The following is a 22,450-nucleotide window of genomic DNA, read 5'->3' on the forward strand; positions in this document are numbered from 1 at the left end:
TGGAGGGATCATTATCTGTATCTCGGTTATAAAACAAAAACAGTTGTTTTTGGCTGTGAGAAGTTTGTTCTTTGCCTAAACACAGACATATGGACAGACACAGTGCACAGTACAACTTCTGTATGGCAGGTCTTGTGTCTGTGATCGTCAGACAGTCATGCCAATGGCCAGGAATAGTGACAGCAGACATGTCCTCATTCATACCATCAAGATAGAGGTGACATCGGAATAATACTTATGAGCCGCTGTATCTAATCCTACCATGTGTGATACTGTCTGCTGAGCCGTGTATCTAATCCTATCATGTGTGATACTGTCTGCTGAGCCGCTGTATCTAATCCTATCATGTATAATACTGTCGGCTGAGCTGTGTATCTAATCCTATCATGTGTGATACTGTCTGCTGAGCTGTGTATCTAATCCTATCATGTGCGATACTGTCTGCTGAGCTGTGTATCTAATCCTATCATGTGTGATACTGTGCGAGCTGTGTATCTAATTCTGTTATGTGTGATACTGTCTGTTGAGCTGTGTATCTAATCCTATCATGTGTGATACTGTCTGTTGAGCTGTGTATCTAATCCTATCATGTGTGATACTGTCTGCTGAGCTGTGTATCTAATCCTATCATGTGTGATACTGTCTGCTGAGCCACTGTATCTAATCCTATCATGTGTGATACTGTCTGCTGAGCTGTGTATCTAATCCTATCGTGTGTGATACTGTGCTGAGCCGCTGTATCTAATCCTATCATGTGTAATACTGTCTATTGGGCTGTGTATCTCATCCTACCATGTGTGATACTGTGCTGAGCTGTGTATCTAATTCTGTTATGTGTGATACTGTCTGTTGAGCTGTGTATCTAATCCTATCATGTGTGATACTGTCTGTTGAGCTGTGTATCTAATCCTATCATGTGTGATACTGTCTGCTGAGCTGTGTATCTAATCCTATCATGTGTGATACTGTCTGCTGAGCTGTGTATCTAATCCTATCATGTGACACTGTCTGCTGAGCTAATGTATCTAATCCTATCATGTGTGATACTGTCTGCTGAGCCGCTGTATCTAATCCTACCATGTGTGATACTGTCTGCTGAGCTGTGTATCTAATCCTATCATGTGATACTGTCTGCTGAGCTGTGTATCTAATCCAATCATGTGTGATACTGTCTGCTGAGCCGCTGTATCTAATCCTACCATGTGTGATACTGTCTGCTGAGCTGTGTATCTAATCCTACCATGTGTGATACTGTCTGCTGAGCCGCTGTATCTAGTCCTATCATGTGATACTGTCTGCTGAGCTGTGTATCTAATCCTATCATGTGTGATACTGTCTGCTGAGCTGTGTATCTAATCCTATAATGTGCGAATCTGTATTCTGAACCGCGGTATCTAAACTTATCATGTGTGATACTGTCTGCTGAGCTGTGTATCTAAACCTATCATGTGTGATACTGTCTGCTGAGTCGCTGTATCTAATCCTATCATGTGTGATACTGCCTGCTGAGCTGTGTATCTAATCCTATCATGTGTGATACTGTCTGCTGAGCTGTGTATCTAATCCTATCATGTGTGATACTGTCTGCTGAGCTGTGTATCTAATCCAATCATGTGTGATACTGTCTGCTGAGCTGTGTATCTAATCCAATCATGTGTGATACGGTCTCATGGAACCACACGGCACTACATCCCCCATCATGGACTGTCCCTTGAGATCTGGGACAGCTGGGGGAGTGTGGGACAGACTCAGGAGGGGTACAACGCTGACGTCTGACTGGGCAACCTGAGCTGTGGATATTTGCTGGCAGACCCTGGACGTGTGGGGTTGGAGGTCGGGCGGTGTGATTGGTCACCCTGGATGCTGAGAATAGAAGAGGGCCGTCTTGTGATCATTGATCGTGCACAGGGCGGAGGGCGGCACAGGTCGGGCGCGCTCTGTGTGTGACACTGGCAGGTGCGGAGCCAATGCGAGCCGCACACAGGGACGGAGCAGGATGGGCGGCAGGGGAACCTGGGCTGGATAAAACAAAGGCTGAGGTGGGTAAGTGTCCGCTCGGAGGGTCTGCTGCTATCAGGCTTGTCCTTTATTCAGCTTCTCCCCCCACCCCCATTAATCCCATCCATTGCCATAATAAAGGGGGCTCCGTAGCCTAGTAACCGGGGTCCCGCTACACAATAGTCAGTGCTAGGGACGGATAAAGCCCTTTCTCACACGCTGCGCGGAGCATTGTTCTGCTCACAGTCCCTTTGTTTTGACTTGTGTGCTGATAGGTAAACTGTTCTGCACATAACCGGCTCTGCTATACGGTCTCAAATCTGCTCCACTATAGCGTCATACAGAGGTCTACAGATTGAAGCGGCGCGGCGCTTGAGGGTCACGATGAAGGCGATGTCGCCGTGTGACGGGACCGGTCGTGCAGCGCTTGTCGCCATGTCACCCAGGCTCAACAGAGAGGTTGATACAGGGGTTTGCAGCGCTATAAGCGGGTCATGTGACTGGTAGGCTGTAATACTGGTGTGGACTTGTATATAAACATTGCCCCCCCCCCCGCCCCGGTGGTCTTGTCGCGGTCATTGTTCGTTTTAAAGGAACTTTCCCAGAGCTACTTCTATTGTATGATGTAGCGGAGGTGCTGCGGTACAGAAAACGACAACATGGTCTTTACATGACGGTTTTCTGCCACTTTTTCTTCTGGTAAGAAGACAACACAGCGCGCCCGAGAAGAAGCGCGGCTTTGCTTTAATATGTAGCCCCCAACCCTGAAGTGTAGATAGAACTCCCCTTTAATTGTAATGTAAATTCCCTTCAATGTTTCCATGGAGAGGTCCTGGGGTGAATAAGTTCTCATTCATTGGGGCAGATTTACGACTGGTCTGTGTCTAGAATGTGTCGGAAACACCACCAAATTTTGCTGCATTTCATTTTAGACTCATTTAAAAACAGATGTTTCCGTGTTTAGAAAATGGGCGTGGCTTAAATGCGTCAAAGTACACCGTGCGAAAAGTAAGCCAATCAAGAGTTGGTGTGAGGAAGTGAAAAGTGTCCAGCAAGACGCGCCAAATTTATCATACAGCGTGCGCCACTGGTATAAATCTGGCGCCTTTTCAGACTGCCCGGTCTAAGTTGACAATATCTACGTCATAGTATCTGCCCCATTGGGTTCAGTTTTATGTGTTGTTTTCTGGCTTTATATAAATAAAGTTTATTGAACGGAGCACAAGAAGTGCTCAAACACTAATCACATGCTGGGTCCCATGGCAACCAATCAGAATTTAGTATAGCAGTTTAGAAAACGAAAGCAGTGATCTGATTTGTTGCTATGGGCAACGACTTCTCCCTCTCAGGCCTCAGTCTCTTTCTCATCTCAGTCTCTCTTGCCTCAGTCTCTCTCTCTAGGCTCAGTCTCCCTCTCAGGCCTCAGTCTCTCTCTCGCCTCAGTCTCTCTAGGCTCAGTCTCTCTCTCTAGGCTCAGTCTCTCTCTCTTGCCTTAATCTCTCTCTCTAGGCTCAGTCTCTCTCTCTCTCTTGCCTTAATCTCTCCCTCTCGCCTCAGTCTCTCCCTCTCGCCTCAGTCTCTCCCTCTCGCCTCAGTCTCTCCCTCTCGCCTCAGTCTCTCCCTCTCGCCTCAGTCTCTCCCTCTCGCCTCAGTCTCTCCCTCTCGCCTCAGTCTCTCCCTCTCGCCTCAGTCTCTCTCTCTCGCCTCAGTCTCTCACTAGGCTCAGTCTTTCTCTTTCGCCTCAGTCTCTTTCTCTCGTTCGCCTCAGTCTCTCTCTCTCGTTCGCCTCAGTCTCTCTCTCTCGTTCGCCTCAGTCTCTCTCTCTCGTTCGCCTCAGTCTCTCTCTCTCGTTCGCCTCAGTCTCTCTCTCTCGTTCGCCTCAGTCTCTCTCTCTCTTTCGCCTCAGTCTCTCTCTCTCTCGCCTCAGTCTCTCTCTCTCGTTCGCCTCAGTCTCTCTCTCTCTCGCTCGCCTCAGTCTCTCTCGCCTCAGTCTCTCTCTCTCGCCTCAGTCTCTCGCTCTCTCTCTCGCCTCAGTCTCTCGCTCTCTCTCTCGCCTCAGTCTCTCGCTCTCTCTCTCGCCTCAGTCTCTCGCTCTCTCTCTCGCCTCAGTCTCTCGCTCTCTCTCACGCCTCAGTCTCTCGCCTCAGTCTCTCGCTCTCTCTCTTCGCCCCAGTCTCTCTCTCTCTCTCTCTCGCGCCTCAGTCTCTCTCTCCTCAGTCTCTCCTCGCCGCAGTCTCTCGCTCTCTCTCTCTCGCCCCAGTCTCTCGCTCTCTCTCTCGCCTCAGTCTCTCGCTCTCTCTCTCGCCTCAGTCTCTCGCTCTCTCTCTCGCCTCAGTCTGTCTCCTCAGTCTCTCTCTCTCTCGCCTCAGTCTCTCGCTCTCTCTCGCCCCAGTCTCTGTATCTCTCGCCCCAGTCTCTGTCTCTCTCTCTCTCTCGCCTCAGTCTCTCTCTCTCACCTCAGTCTCTCTCTCCTCAGTCTCTCTCTCTCTCACCTCAGTCTCTCTCTCTCTCAGTCTCTCGCTCTCTCTCTCGCCTCAGTCTCTCGCTCTCTCTCCGCCTCAGTCTCTCGCTCTCTCTCTCGCCTCAGTCTCTGTCTCCTCAGTCTCTCTCGCCTCAGTCTCTCGCTCTCTCTCTCGCCCCAGTCTCTGTCTCCTCAGTCTCTCTCGCCTCAGTCTCTCTCTCTCGCCTCAGTCTCTCTCTCGCCTCAGTCTCTCTCTCCTCAGTCTCTCTCTCTCTCTCGCCTCAGTCTCTCGCTCTCTCTCTCGCCCCAGTCTCTGTCTCCTCAGTCTCTCTCGCCTCAGTCTCTCTCTCTCGCCTCAGTCTCTCTCTCGCCTCAGTCTCTCTCTCCTCAGTCTCTCTCTCTCTCTCGCCTCAGTCTCTCGCTCTCTCTCTCGCCTCAGTCTCTCGCTCTCTCTCTCGCCTCAGTCTCTCGCTCTCTCTCTCGCCTCAGTCTCTGTCTCCTCAGTCTCTCTCGCCTCAGTCTCTCTCTCTCTCTCTCGCCCCAGTCTCTGTCTCCTCAGTCTCTCTCGCCTCAGTCTCTCTCTCTCGCCTCAGTCTCTCTCTCGCCTCAGTCTCTCTCTCCTCAGTCTCCTCTCTCTCTCGCCTCAGTCTCTCGCTCTCTCTCTCGCCTCAGTCTCTCAGTCCCCGATCTCAGGGGCCACAGTGTTTGTTAACTCTTAGTGCCGCCATGGAAACAGAATGTGTATTAGATTAAAGGGGTTTCTCATCAAGACAACCCCCGTCTATATGTCGTATCAGGGAGGTCCCATACAAAAAGCTGTGCGAGACGCTAATGAATTTGGCGCATTTTGCGAATCTCAGCCGTTCCCCATTACCCGGTTACTTTTCAAAACTGTCGCGGAAGGTTCAAATGTGTCAAAAACACAATAAATGTGGCGCGTGACTTTTACACTCCTTTTTTGCCGCAATTTCCACTAGAATTCTGGCGGATTTTGCTTAGTAAATCTCCCCCATGTAGTGACGGATTTATCGGAGGGAGTCATAAATCTGTCACCGCAGACGTCACTGCATTCACACTGGCTAAAATGGCGGCACTTTCTCTACGCCGGGGTCTGCGTGCACAGAGATGCGACTTTTCACTTCAGTCACTGATGTGCTTGGCGCAAATGCCACTAAATTATGGTGCAAACGCACAGCGGATAAGATGCTGTTTTGGGGTAAAATTATAAACGTGATCCTCAGATTCACGTATGAATCATGGCGCGATGTCTATTAGCATATTACGCCAATTTTACTATCAATACCTGGAAGATCGAATTCGAATGCAACAAATCTCAACGTAAAATGCAGCGGGGACATCTATATGTCGTGTCGTTTTCACTGCGATGCTGCTGAAAATGGCGCAATGTGAGATTGTAACCGCGAATCTACGGTCCTATTTTTAGGAACACAAGACGCAGTGTCGTTAAGGCTCTGTCCACACTGCAGCGTATGTCGGAGGTACTGTATATGCGGAATGTTGCTTATAGACCCCATTACGAGAATACCGCGCGTCATACGTTTTTTTTTACAAGTTGCCTCTGGATGAGATAGTGTGGTCGACTACACTATTCAATACGGTTAAAAAAAGGATCAATGAGGCCTTGACGGCGTTTACTTCAGGAGCATTTCCCTGTGTGAATACAGACTAAACATGACTCGTGTATAGTCGCTGTATTTTTCCACGTATCGTTTGTATTGGTTGTCCAAAGAGCTTGCACTTTAAATGTATGGATACAACCAATAATTAGTGCGTATAGTGATTAATCTGCGGGTCAGTGCAGGACACTTCTTGGGCCGTTTTTGGAGCCGTTTTTAATTGACTCCATTGAAAAACAGCTCCAAAAATGGCCGTAAAATACTCCGCGAAAAACGCGAGTTGCTACAAAAAGGTCTGAAAATCAGGAGCTATTTTCGCCTGAACAGCTCCGTATTTTCAGACGTTTTTGGTCATTGTGTGTGAACAAACCCTAAGGGAATTCTTGGTCATTAAGGCCCCCAGCACGCTGCACATGAAAGAGACGCACGCTACCAGACCCTACAAGGCTATCGGTCAAGTCTGGGACACAATGGTGGGGGTAGGGTCTCCTCAGGTGAGCCCCATCTGTTATAGAAAAAGACCCGATCTAAAGTAACAGAATACATACAGTGACATAGGTAAACGGAGGAGGGGGTCAGAGGTCATGAGGATGAGCAGGTGATGCCGAACACTTCTGAGGCGGCGCTTCTAATGCTCTCTGTATAGGTAAGCACCAGGTCAGTTATATAAAACATTAATAAGATGTAAGAGTATGGGTCATGTGATGTCATAGTTCTCAAGATATAACTTATATTTTGAATCAGGTGATGTCACTGTTCTCCTGATATAACATATTTGAATCGTGATGTCGCAGCTCACCTGGTATAATGATTGTTTGAGTCATGTGACATCACTGTTCTCCTGATATAACTTATAGGTGAGTCATGTGACATCACTGTTCTCCTGATATAACTTATAGGTGAGTCATGTGACATCACTGCTCCCCTTATATAACGTATAGGTGAGTCATGTGACATCACTGTTCTCCTGATATAACTTATAGGTGAGTCATGTGACATCACTGCTCTCCTGATATAACTTATAGTTGAGTCATGTGACATCACTGCTCCCCTTATATAACGTATAGGTGAGTCATGTGACATCACTGCTCCCCTTATATAACGTATAGGTGAGTCATGTGACATCACTGCTCCCCTTATATAACGTATAGGTGAGTCATGTGACATCACTGCTCCCCTTATATAACGTATAGGTGAGTCATGTGACATCACTGCTCCCCTTATATAACTTATAGGTGGGTCATGTGACATCACTGCTCCCCTTATATAACTTATAGGTGAGTCATGTGACATCACTGCTCCCCTTATATAACTTATAGGCGAGTGATGTGACATCACTGCTCCCCTTATATAACTTATAGGTGAGTCATGTGACATCACTGCTCCCCTTATATAACTTATAGTTGAGTCATGTGATGTTGCAGCTCTCCTGATATATTTATACCACCTATATAATGACATTCTACTTTGCAGTCTCGGTAGATCTTAAAGGATATTCTAGGTTATTCAGCAAACTTTATTTTTTATATGAAATTATACAAGTTTCTAATATACTTTCTGTACCAATTTCTCCGGGTCTTCAAGATCTCTGTTTGCTGCCATACCACAGGACCTATCATGGGGGTACTATATAGATTTTATTTGAAAAATTGTTAGCCCCCAAAAAATGTTAAGAATGGCAATTATCGGGTAAAATTTTGTAAGATCAAGTAAAAGTTCACAATCATTGACTATTATGAGCAGCGATCGCCCGATCCGGGAGAAATTGCTCGCTTGTCGTTGATCGCACCTTTTACGTTTACATAAAATTGATTCTTTGTCGGCGTTATATCTCCTCGTGTGAACAGGCTCCTGCTAGTCGTTATCAGACGATACAGGAGGAAAGACAAGAGATCTCAAGAGCGATCACAGATAAGAAAAAACATACAATTACTGTCACCATACATATAAAGCATGTCTATGACGTCAACGACTCGCCATATCATCGATCAGTACTCGTCAGCAGTGAAAAGGTGGGGAAATCAAGGGAGAGAAGTGTGAAGGCTGGGGGTTATACTGCTGCTCGGACATGAAACCGGGTAATCTCCCCGTCCCTCGCCAGGCGCAGTCTATACCACAGGATGTTTCCCAATTTAGAAACTTAGTCAGTAACTGGCTGGGCGAGCGGCGGCGAGTACTAGTCTCTGATCCACCCTGAGAGTGCTATGTTACCCAACGCAGCATTAACCCTGAGTCAGCAAGTAGGGAGCCTCGTACATGTTATATGTCATTTCTGTGACAGTGTAACATCCACGGTCGTTTATGACAAAGCAGCGTCACCAGGTAGAAGTGATGCCACTGTACAAGGAATATTAATAGATGTCAGAACTAGATGCAACATGACCAACTGTCAGAGTCCTGTCCTGTACACTGGGTGTAATTCTCAGTATCTGTATTATTCTGTATATATGGACACTGCACAGTACCACTTCTCCTGTCCTGTATACTGGGTGTAATCCTCAGTATCTGTATTATTCTGTATATATATACACTGCACAGTACCACTTCTCCTGCCCTGTATACTGGGTGTAATTCTCAGTATCTGTATTATTCTGTATGTATGGACACTGCACAGTACCACTTCTCCTGTCCTGTATACTGGGTGTAATTCTCATTATCTGTATTATTCTGTATATATGGACACTGCACAGTACCACTTCTCCTGTCCTGTATACTGGGTGTAATTCTCAGTATCTGTATTATTCTGTATATATATACACTGCACAGTACCACTTCTCCTGTCCTGTATACTGGGTGTAATTCTCAGTATCTGTATTATTCTGTATATATGGACACTGCACAGTACCACTTCTCCTGTCCTGTATACTGGGTGTAATCCTCAGTATCTGTATTATTCTGTATATATATACACTGCACAGTACCACTTCTCCTGCCCTGTATACTGGGTGTAATTCTCAGTATCTGTATTATTCTGTATGTATGGACACTGCACAGTACCACTTCTCCTGTCCTGTATACTGGGTGTAATTCTCATTATCTGTATTATTCTGTATATATGGACACTGCACAGTACCACTTCTCCTGTCCTGTATACTGGGTGTAATTCTCAGTATCTGTGTATATATATATATATATATATATATATATATATATATATATACACACTGCACAGTACCACTTCTCCTGTCCTGTATACTGGGTGTAATTCTCAGTATCTGTATTTTGTATATATGGAAACTGCACAGTACCACTTCTCCTGTCCTGTACACTGGGTGTAATTCTCAGTATCTGTATTATTCTGTATATATACACTGCACAGTTCTTCTCCTGTCCTGTATACTGGGTGTAATTCTCAGTATCTATATTATTCTGTATATATACACTGCACAGTACCACTTCTCCTGTCCTGTACACTGGGTGTAATTCTCAGTATCTGTATTATTCTGTATATATACACTGCACAGTACTTCTCCTGTCCTGTATACTGGGTGTAATTCTCAGTATCTGTATTATTCTGTATATATACACTGCACAGTACTTCTCCTGTCCTGTATACTGGGTGTAATTCTCAGTATCTGTATTATTCTGTATATATACACTGCACAGTACCACTTCTCCTGTCCTGTATACTGGGTGTAATTCTCAGTATCTGTATTATTCTGTATATATGGACGCTGCACAGTACCACTTCTCCTGTCCTGTATACTGGGTGTAATTCTCAGTATCTGTATTATTCTGTATATATGGACACTGCACAGTACTACTTCTCCTGTCCTGTATACTGGGTGTAATTCTCAGTATCTGTAATATTTTGTACATATGGACAAGGCTCAGTACCACTTCTCCTGTCCTGTATACTGTGTGTAATCCTCCGTATCTGTATATATGGGCACTGCACAGTACCACTACTCCTGTCCTGTACACTGGGTGTAATTCTCAGTATCTGTATTATTCTGTATATATGGACACTGCACAGTACCACTTCTCCTGTCCTGTATACTGGGTGTAATTCTCAGTATCTGTATTATTCTGTATATATGGACACTGCACAGTACCACTTCTCCTGTCCTGTATACTGGGTGTAATTCTCAGTATCTGTATTATTCTGTATATATACACTGCACAGTACCACTTCTCCTGTCCTGTATACTGGGTGTAATTCTCAGTATCTGTATTATTCTGTATATATGGACACTGCACAGTACCACTTCTCCTGTCCTGTATACTGGGTGTAATTCTCAGTATCTGTAATATTTTGTACATATGGACAAGGCTCAGTACCACTTCTCCTGTCCTGTATACTGTGTGTAATCCTCAGTATCTGTATATATGGGCACTGCTCAGTACCACTACTCCTGTCCAGCTGCTGTCTGTCGCTGAGGCCCAACTATGGCTGCTGATGGTGGGTCATGTGACCTGACCCGTCCATCAGTGGCCATCAGAGGCGTAGCTAGGGGTTTAGCACAGGGGCGGTAAAACACATCTGAGTGGGCCCCTACACAGTATAATGCCCACATACAGTATATTGCCTCCGTTGCGGCCCCCATACCCAGTATAATGCAGCATAATGCCTAATAATAAAATACTCCCCTATCTCCGTTCCCATGACGAGTGGAGGAGATCACTCTGCTCCTCCGGTGTGTGAAGTGTGGCTCGGCAGAGACAGGTGCGTTGATGTCACTACATCGTGCCTTTCTGCACCGAGCCGCTCATGGACGGCATTACATAGTGAATGGAGAAGCAGGCAGCCGTCGGCTCCCTGTTCCAGCGTTACATTCAACTGAAAGGCTGGGACCCTACTCCTGGTGGAGCTTCAATTGGCGGCTGTTAGTAGTTTGTCATGGACTTTTTTCAACCCTATAAAATACAGGCTTGATGTTTCATCTATTGCTACTGACAACCAGCCTGTATATCATGTGTGCGAGGTTGTCACAGCCCCGCCCCCTGTTAATGACATGACTGATATATAATATAATGACATTGTGATCAGACATGAGATCCACACATCTTATATACAGTAACAGCTATTCATCTATTACTACTGACAACCAGCCTGTATATCATGTGTGAGAGGTTGTCACAGCCCCGCCCCCTGTTAATGACATGACTGATATATAATATAATGACATTGTGATCAGACATGAGATCCACACATCTTATATACAGTCACAGCTATTCATCTATTACTACTGACAACCAGCCTGTATATCATGTGTGAGAGGTTGTCACAGCCCCGCCCCCTGTTACTGACATCACTGATATATAATATAATTACATTGTGATCAGACATGAGATCCACACATCTTATATACAGTGACAGCTATTCATCTATTACTACTGACAACCAGCCTGTATATCATGTGTGAGAGGTTGTCACAGCCCCGCCCCCTGTTACTGACATCACTGATATATAATATAATTACATTGTGATCAGACATGAGATCCACACATCTTATATACAGTAACAGCTATTCATCTATTACTACTGACAACCTGCCTGTATATCATGTGTGTGAGGTTGTCACAGCCCCGCCCCCTGTTACTGACATCACTGATATATAATATAATTACACTGTGATCAGACATGAGATCCACACATCTTATATACAGTAACAGCTATTCATCTATTACTACTGACAACCAGCCTGTATATCATGTGTGAGAGGTTGTCACAGCCCCGCCCCCTGTTAGTGACATCACTGATATATAATATAATTACACTGTGATCAGACATGAGATCCACACATCTTATATACAGTAACAGCTATTCATCTATCTCTACTGACAACCAGCCTGTATATCATGTGTGAGAGGTTGTCACAGCCCCGCCCCCTGTTACTGACATCACTGATATATAATATAATTACACTGTGATCAGACATGAGATCCACACATCTTATATACAGTCACAGCTATTCATCTATTACTACTGACAACCAGCCTGTATATCATGTGTGAGGTTGTCACAGCCCCGCCCCCTGTTACTGACATCACTGATATATAATATAATTACACTGTGATCAGACATGATATCCACACATCTTATATACAGTAACAGCTATTCATCTATTACTACTGACAACCAGCCTGTATATCATGTGTGAGAGGTTGTCACAGCCCCGCCCCCTGTTACTGACATCACTGATATATAATATAATTACATTGTGATCAGACATGAGATCCACACATCTTATATACAGTAACAGCTATTCATCTATTACTACTGACAACCAGCCTGTATATCATGTGTGAGAGGTTGTCACAGCCCCGCCCCCTGTTAGTGACATCACTGATATATAATATAATTACACTGTGATCAGACATGAGATCCACACATCTTATATACAGTCACAGCTATTCATCTATTACTACTGCCAACCAGCCTGTATATCATGTGTGAGAGGTTGTCACAGCCCCGCCCCGTTACTGACATCACTGATATATAATATAATTACATGTGATCAGACATGAGATCCACACATCTTATATACAGTAACAGCTATTCATCTATTACTACTGACAACCAGCCTGTATATCATGTGTGAGAGGTTGTCACAGCCCCGCCCCCTGTTACTGACATCACTGATATATAATATAATTACATTGTGATCAGACATGAGATCCACACATCTTATATACAGTAACAGCTATTCATCTATCTCTACTGACAACCAGCCTGTATATCATGTGTGAGAGGTTGTCACAGCCCCGCCCCCTGTTACTGACATCACTGATATATAATATAATTACATGTGATCAGACATGAGATCCACACATCTTATATACAGTGACAGCTATTCATCTATTACTACTGACAACCCGCCTGTATATCATGTGTGAGAGGTTGTCACAGCCCCGCCCCCTGTTACTGACATCACTGATATATAATATAATTACATGTGAACAGACATGAGATCCACACATCTTATATACAGTAACAGCTATTCATCTATTACTACTGACAACCCGCCTGTATATCATGTGTGAGATGTTGTCACAGCCCCGCCCCCTGTTACTGACATCACTGATAAATAATATAATTACACTGTGATCAGACATGAGATCCACACATCTTATATACAGTAACAGCTATTCATCTATTACTACTGACAACCAGCCTGTATATAATGTGTGAGAGGTTGTCACAGCTCCGCCCCCTGTTACTGACACCACTGATATATAATATAATTACACTGTGATCAGACATGAGATCCACACATCTTATATACAGTCACAGCTATTCATCTATTACTACTGACAACCAGCCTGTATATCATGTGTGAGAGGTTGTCACAGCCCCGCCCCCTGTTACTGACATCACTGATATATAATATAATTACATTGTGATCAGACATGAGATCCACACATCTTATATACAGTCACAGCTATTCATCTATTACTACTGACAACCCGCCTGTATATCATGTGTGAGAGGTTGTCACAGCTCCGCCCCCTGTTAGTGACATCACTGATATATAATATAATTACACTGTGATCAGACATGAGATCCACACATCTTATATACAGTCACAGCTATTCATCTATTACTACTGCCAACCAGCCTGTATATCATGTGTGAGAGGTTGTCACAGCCCCGCCCCGTTACTGACATCACTGATATATAATATAATTACATGTGATCAGACATGAGATCCACACATCTTATATACAGTAACAGCTATTCATCTATTACTACTGACAACCAGCCTGTATATCATGTGTGAGAGGTTGTCACAGCCCCGCCCCCTGTTACTGACATCACTGATATATAATATAATTACACTGTGATCAGATATGAGATCCACACATCTTATATACAGTAACAGCTATTCATCTATTATACTTACAACCAGCCTGTATATCATGTGTGAGAGGTTGTCACAGCCCCGCCCCCTGTTACTGACATCACTGATATATAATATAATTACACTGTGATCAGATATGAGATCCACACATCTTATATACTGTAACAGCTATTCATCTATTACTACTGACAACCTGCCTGTATATCATGTGTGAGAGGTTGTCACAGCCCCGCCCCGTTACTGACATCACTGATATATAATATAATTACACTGTGATCAGATATGAGATCCACACATCTTATATACTGTAACAGCTATTCATCTATTATACTGCCAACCAGCCTGTATATCATGTGTGAGAGGTTGTCACAGCCCCGCCCCGTTACTTACATCACTACATAGTCACGTGATCTTGTTCAAGTAAAGTTCTTTTCATGTTATAATGACATGTTTCTATATTTAAAGGGGAACTCCTCCCACATTTCTCTCCATACTGTTGAGTGATAGGTTAGTGACACACTGAACATGACATAGCATACTTGTTTTCCAGGTAGTTCTCGTTCTTTATCGCCCCCCCCTGGACCTGTGAATTGCTGTAGAACTCGATTGTTCGGCTTCAGGCCGCTCCGCAGGTTGATGGGCCATGAGCAGGTATTTTCCCTACTGCGACCGCTCAAGGCGGCGTGAAAACAGGTCAGGACAATGAGATATTAACCTACATGATATCCCATGATTCATTGGGCTATTTATAGCGAACATTTCCCTGTATAGAGGCCGTTATTATTATCTCAGCGCTTCACTGCACAACAACTGTGACCCTGAGCTACGTCATGTCTTATACTCCAGTCACATCCAGAGCTGCAGTCACAATCCTGATAAATGCTGCCTCTGCAGACAATCCTGTGATCTGATTTCCTGCTGGCCGTCAGTTGGGTTATAAAACGGTCAGTAGTTTGGGATTTCTTCAGTCAACGCCCTCTTGTTCTCCAGATCCCTGGCAGCCGCTTAACCTTCCTCCCTTCATAATTATAACGCATGTTCAGGGGTCTCGGTGCTGATGCTGCCATGACTGTCATCTAACGATACACTGGAGGCCACCAGAATTGTAGATACAGCTCTGGATGTGACTGGAGTATAACACGCACAGTATCCTTTTGTTCTGTTATTGACACCGTGCACGTAATGGATTATTGGAAATTCTGGACTATTGGAAGTTTGCTGAACTATCATAAATCAGCAGACGGCGGCATACGCTGACCTTGGCTCTACGGCGGCATACGCTGACCTTGGCTCTACGGTATCGGTCATTTATTTTCTGCGTGACATAAGAATGTGGCTCTGAGGTGTAATCAGCGAGTGATCGGCAGCTCAGGGGTTAAATCTCCATATACCCTGAGTTTTACTCTGTAAATCCTCTGCTGAGGGGCTTATTCAGACGAACGAGTGTAAACTCGGACGTGAAAAACGGTCCCGTGCGGGACCTGATTTCACTGATTCCACATAGACTTGAGTCTATCGTGGGATCTGTGAAAACGGACGAAAAATGGGACATGACTTATTTTTTCACGGTCCCTTAAAACAACGGCTGTGTGACCAGCCCCATGGAATTGTAAGGGTCCGTGCGCTGTCGGTTTTTTTTAACGGACAGCACACGGACGTATAATACGCTTGTCTGAATAAGCCCTAGTAATAGTGCCGCGTTATATCACGTCTTATACGTCAGTCACACCTGGAACCCCTGTAATGCGGCCATAGACTTCTGCTGAGAGCGATCACCCCAACTCCCCCATATACATGCCGCCTCGGCCGGCTTCATGTGTATTTAATGAATAGAGAGGGGGGATAAGCTGCTGCCAGACATATCTGGCGGCGGCTTATCGCCTGCAGGAACAAAGGATCGGGCATGTTGAAATCCCCCGACATCTGCCATTGAGTGAGTTTCGGGATATCTCCATACACATTAGTCAGCCAGTCCCCCCGACTTTCCCCTGTTGTACTGGCGCACACCTCTAGCACCTCCGCTGAGATTTTCTACCTTGTATTGCCTGATAAACACTACATCTCCCATAATGCACTGCAGCAGACAGACAGGAAGGCAGCTGCGTCACGTAATGCCTGAGAGTTTAGCGAAAGCCAGCAGAATTGTGACCGCAGCTCTGGATGTGACTGGAGTATTGGATGAGATATGGAGCAAAGCGTTACCTAATTATTATTTGCGTCACTTTTTCCTGTTATTTCTGTTACGACCGTTACGATTATAAAGTAACAGACGACCATAAAAACGTAACGACGAAGAGAATGTGATGACGCCAATTGTAATAGAATTATGTGGTAATAATAGAACCGTCGTCCCGTATATTAACCGTGCGCCAATACTAGGCCGCCTCCCCCTGCGCTTCTTACCAGCGTCTGCGCCTGATTTAGCCTTTTTATTGACTTGCTGAACTGCTATAAACATGTGAAATGTCTGCGCCTCGCCCTCGCCGCTCTCGCCCTTTTTAGGGTGTGCTGCTCTGCCATGTATATCATGTTGTTCCTCTCTGCCGTTACGGATCTATAAGATTCTCACATAAATCCTCTGTGCTGCTGTTATAAGTGCATTTTGGAATGGTGACCGTTTAGCCTATTTTCTTCTCATTGGCTACACATAGAGTGAGCTATGCTGAAATACTCTGTACTGCTGTAAATTAGATGTGGAGAGGTCACTTTCCTTCCCTCACTCTTCTGGCTACATTTATAATACTAGAGGGTATGATTGGGGTATTGCTGCACCTCGCACTGTGTGAGCTGAGTCCACATGTTTCAGTAATTGCTATAGCCTGGCAATAACTCTTCTCTATGTCTGCCCCCGATCTCTTATCTACTTTACTGTCCGCAGCTGCCTATCATCCTGAGTGCTAGCTCTGCTGCCAAGTATAACCCCAGCCATACCAGGTGCCTTTTATATTGAACGTCCTATAAAGCTCTGTATATACAAGGGTTAGAGGGGTTTGGGCACACCCAATGTGTGACTGCAGATACTGAGAATTACACCCAGTATACAGGACAGGAGAAGTGGTACTGTGCAGTGTCCATATATATACAGAATAACACAGATACTGAGAATTACACCCAGTATACAGGACAGGAGAAGTAGTACTGTGCAGTGTCCATATATACAGAATAATACAGATACTGAGAATTACACCCAGTATACAGGACAGGAGAAGTGGTACTGTGCAGTGTATATATATACAGAATAATACAGATACTGAGAATTACACCCAGTATACAGGACAGGAGAAGTGGTACTGTGCAGTGTATATATACAGAATAATACAGATACTGAGAATTACACCAGTATACAGGACAGGAGAAGTGGTGCTGTGCAGTGTATATATATACAGAATAATACAGATACTGAGAATTACACCCAGTGTACAGGACAGGAGAAGTGGTACTGTGCAGTGTCCATATATACAGAATAATACAGATACTGAGAATTACACCCAGTATACAGGACAGGAGAAGTGGTACTGTACAGTGTATATATACAGAATAATACATATACTGAGAACTACACCCAGTATACAGGACAGGAGAAGTGGTACTGTGCAGTGTATATACAGAATAATACAGATACTGAGAATTACACCCAGTATACAGGACAGGAGAAGTGGTACTGTGCAGTGTATATACAGAATAATACAGATACTGAGAATTACACCCAGTATACAGGACAGGAGAAGTGGTGCTGTGCAGTGTATATATACAGAATAATACAGATACTGAGAATTACACCCAGTATACAGGACAGGAGAAGTGGTACTGTGCAGTGTATATACAGAATAATACAGATACTGAGAATTACACCCAGTATACAGGACAGGAGAAGTGGTACTGTGCAGTGTATATATACAGAATAATACAGATACTGAGAATTACACCAGTATACAGGACAGGAGAAGTGGTACTGTGCAGTGTCCATATATACAGAATAATACAGATACTGAGAATTACACCCAGTATACAGGACAGGAGAAGTGGTACTGTGCAGTGTCCATATATACAGAATAATACAGATACTGAGAATTACACCCAGTATACAGGACAGGAGAAGTAGTACTGTGCAGTGTGTATATATATATATACAGAATAATACAGATACTGAGAATTACACCCAGTATACAGGACAGGAGGAGTAGTACTGTGCAGTGTATATATATACAGAATAATACAGATACTGAGAATTACACCCAGTATACAGGACAGGAGAAGTGGTACTGTGCAGTGTCCATATATACAGAATAATACAGATACTGAGAATTACACCCAGTATACAGGACAGGAGAAGTGGTACTGTGCAGTGTATATACAGAATAATACAGATACTGAGAATTACACTCAGTATACAGGACAGGAGAAGTGGTATTGTGCAGTATATATATACAGAATAATACAGATACTGAGAATTACACCCAGTATACAGGACAGGAGGAGTAGTACTGTGCAGTGTATATATATACAGAATAATACAGATACTGAGAATTACACCCAGTATACAGGACAGGAGAAGTGGTACTGTGCAGTGTCCATATATACAGAATAATACAGACACTGAGAATTACACCCAGTATACAGGACTGGAGAAGTGGTACTGTGCAGTGTCCATATATACAGAATAATACAGATACTGAGAATTACACCCAGTATACAGGACAGGAGAAGTGGTACTGTGCAGTGTCTATATATACAGAATAATACAGATACTGAGAATTACACCCAGTATACAGGACAGGAGAAGTGGTACTGTACAGTGTATATATATACAGAATAATACAGATACTGAGAATTACACCCAGTATACAGGACAGGAGAAGTGGTACTGTGCAGTGTCCATATATACAGAATAATACAGGTACTGAGAATTACACCCAGTATACAGGACAGGAGAAGTGGTACTGTGCAGTGTATATATATATACAGAATAATACAGATACTGAGAATTACACCCAGTATACAGGACAGGAGGAGTGGTACTGTGCAGTGTATATATATATATATACAGAATAATACAGATACTGAGAATTACACCCAGTATACAGGACAGGAGAAGTGGTACTGTGCAGCGTCCATATATACAGAATAATACAGATACTGAGAATTACACCCAGTATACAGGACAGGAGAAGTGGTACTGTGCAGTGTATGTATATACAGAATAAGGCCTCATTTACACGAGCGTGTGCGTTTTGCGCACGCCAAAAAACGCAGCGTTTTGCGTGCGCAAAAGGCACTTGACAGCTCCGTGTGTCAACAGTGAATGATGCGCGGCTGCGTGATTTTCGCGCAGCCGCCATCATAGAGATGAGGCTAGTCGACGTCAGTCACTGTCCAGGGTGCTGAAAGAGTTAACTGATCGGCAGTAACTCTTTCAGCGCCCTCGACAGTGAATTCCGATCACAATATACAGCAACCTGTGAATAAAAACAAGACGTTCATGCTTACCAAGAACTTCCTGCTTCCTCCAGTCCGGTCTCCCGGCCGTTGCCTTGGTGACGCGTCCCTCTCTTGTCATCCGGCCCCACCTCCCTGGATGACGCGGCAGTCCATGTGACCGCTGCAGCCTGTGATTGGCTGCAGCCTGTGCTTGGCCTGTGATTGGCTGCAGCTATCACTTGGACTGAATTGTCATCCCGGGAGGTCAGACTGGAGGAAGAAGCCGGGAGTTATCGGTAAATCAGAACTTCTTTTTTTTTTTTACACGTTCATGTATATTGTGATCGTAAGTCACTGTCCAGGGTGCTGAACCAGTTTAACTCTTTCAGCACCGTGGACAGTGACTGTTTCCTGACGTCGCATACCGGAAATTTTTTTGCCGGGTTTGGTCAAAACGAGTACGGCCGAACCCGGTGAAGTTCGGTTCGCTCATCTCTAATTTGACACTCCGTTTGGATGTTTGTAAACAGAAAAGCACGTGGTGCTTTTCTGTTTACATTCATCCTTTTGACAGCTCTTGCGCGAATCACGCAGTTCGCACGGAAGTGCGGCATGCGTGGTTTTCACGCACCCATTGACTTCAATGGGTGCGTGATGCGCGAAAAACGCACGATTATAGAACATGTCGTGAGCTTTACGCAACGCACTCGCGCTGCGCAAAAATCACGCATTGTCTGCACTGCCCCATAGAGTAATATAGGTGCGTACGACACGCGTGAAAAGCACGCGCGTCGCACGCGTGTATATTACGCTCGTGTAAATGAGGCCTAATACAGATACTGAGAATTACACCCAGTATACAGGACAGGAGAAGTGGTACTGTGCAGTGTCCATATATACAGAATAATACAGATACTGAGAATTACACCCAGTATACAGGACAGGAGAGGTGGTACTGTGCAGTGTCCATATATACAGAATAATACAGATACTGAGAATTACACCCAGTATACAGGACAGGAGAAGTGGTACTGTGCAGTGTATATATACAGAATAATACAGATACTGAGAATTACACCCAGTATACAGGACAGGAGGAGTGGTACTGTGCAGTGTATATATATACAGAGTAATACAGACACTGAGAATTACACCCAGTATACAGGTCAGGAGAAGTAGTACTGTGCAGTGTGTATATATAAAGAATAATACAGATACTGAGAATTACACCCAGTATACAGGACAGGAGAAGTGGTACTGTGCAGTGTCCATATATACAGAATAGTACAGATACTGAGAATTACACCCAGTATACTGGACAGGAGAAGTGGTACTGTGCAGTGTCCATATATACAGAATAACACAGATACTGAGAATTACACCCAGTATACAGGACAGGAGAAGTGGTACTGTGCAGTGTATATACAGAATAATACAGATACTGAGAATTACACCCAGTATACAGGACAGGAGAAGTGGTACTGTGCAGTGTCCATATATACAGAATAATACAGATACTGATAATTACACCCAGTATACAGGACAGGAGAAGTGGTAGTGTGCAGTGTCCATATATACAGAATAATACAGATACTGAGAATTACACCCAGTATACAGGACAGGAGAAGTGGTACTGTGCAGTGTCCATGTATACAGAATAATACAGATACTGAGAATTACACCCAGTATACAGGACAGGAGAAGTGGTACTGTGCAGTGTATATATATACAGAATAATACAGATACTGAGAATTACACCCAGTATACAGGACAGGAGTAGTGGTACTGTGCAGTGTCCATATATACAGAATAATACAGATACTGAGAATTACACCCAGTATACAGGACAGGAGAAGTGGTACTGTGCAGTGTATATATACAGAATAATACAGACACTGAGAATTACACCCAGTATACAGGACAGGAGAAGTGGTACTGTGCAGTGTATATATATATATACAGAATAATACAGATACTGAGAATTACACCCAGTATACAGGACAGGAGAAGTGGTACTGTGCAGTGTCCATATATACAGAATAATACAGATACTGAGAATTACACCCAGTATACAGGACAGGAGAAGTGGTACTGTGCAGTGTATATATATACAGAATAATACAGATACTGAGGATTACACCCAGTATACAGGACAGGTGAAGTGGTACTGCGCAGTGTATATATACAGAATAATACATATACTGAGAACTACACCCAGTATACAGGACAGGAGAAGTGGTACTGTGCAGTGTATATACAGAATAATACAGATACTGAGAATTACACCCAGTATACAGGACAGGAGGAGTAGTACTGTGCAGTGTGTATATATATACAGAATAATACAGATACTGAGAATTACACCCAGTATACAGGATAGGAGAAGTGGTACTGTGCAGTGTCTATATATACAGAATAATACAGATACTGAGAATTACACCCAGTATACAGGACAGGAGAAGTGGTACTGTGCAGCGTCCATATATACAGAATAATACAGATACTGAGAATTACACCCAGTATACAGGACAGGAGAAGTGGTACTGTGCAGTGTATATACAGAATTAGAGCAGATAGAGGAGTTGTACTGTGCGTTGTCTTTACATACAGAGCTACAATGGCGGGCGGCCCTGGTTATGACACAGTTGATGTATTGGGCTGGGCTGGTAGTGCTGCTGTGCAGGGTGAGGTGTGTGTATATAAGATATTGTGTTGTGGTTGTTCAGTCACGTGTATTTGTGTATGTTCTAGGCCACAGAGGGTAATTGTCATTATCTCAGCAGACAGGTGTGTGTGGTTGTTTTGTACCTCTGGGTGCAGGGCAGGTATCAGGGGTGGGGACGTCTGGACGGTCTGGCTGTGTGAGACGGGGCAAGTGCTTAGTCTGTCCCTGTATTTCAGGTCCAAGCACAGGAAAGATGGATTCTGCAGAGAGCGCCCGGTTTCACTTCCACTCACTAGGTACAGTACCCTGCGCAACCCCCCCCCCCCTCACTAATGACATTGAGCATACCTGCCTGCAACTCCCCATATCTCAGGGGTGTGTCCCCCAAAACCCCCAGTGTGTGATGTGTAATAATTCTACACCCCTAGTCTGTGTGATTGCCACCCAAATGTACTATATAAATCCC

General features: G+C 44.3%; 1 protein-coding gene across 1 annotated transcript in view; it reads left to right on the forward strand.

Annotated features, from left to right (window-relative positions):
* The first annotated feature begins 1,764 nt into the window (after nucleotides 1–1,764).
* Nucleotides 1,765–22,450, forward strand: part of ARHGEF10L (Rho guanine nucleotide exchange factor 10 like) — a 75,395-nt gene continuing 54,709 nt past the window's right edge. The window contains exons 1-2 of the mRNA XM_075840929.1: nucleotides 1,765–2,043; nucleotides 22,221–22,280. Coding sequence (XP_075697044.1) covers nucleotides 1,968–2,043; nucleotides 22,221–22,280 — 136 coding nt within the window. The 5' untranslated portion in view covers nucleotides 1,765–1,967. The remainder of the gene's footprint in view (nucleotides 2,044–22,220; nucleotides 22,281–22,450) is intronic.

Source organism: Rhinoderma darwinii, chromosome 10 (genome assembly GCF_050947455.1).
Source record: "Rhinoderma darwinii isolate aRhiDar2 chromosome 10, aRhiDar2.hap1, whole genome shotgun sequence".
Taxonomy (NCBI): Eukaryota; Metazoa; Chordata; class Amphibia; order Anura; family Rhinodermatidae; genus Rhinoderma; species Rhinoderma darwinii.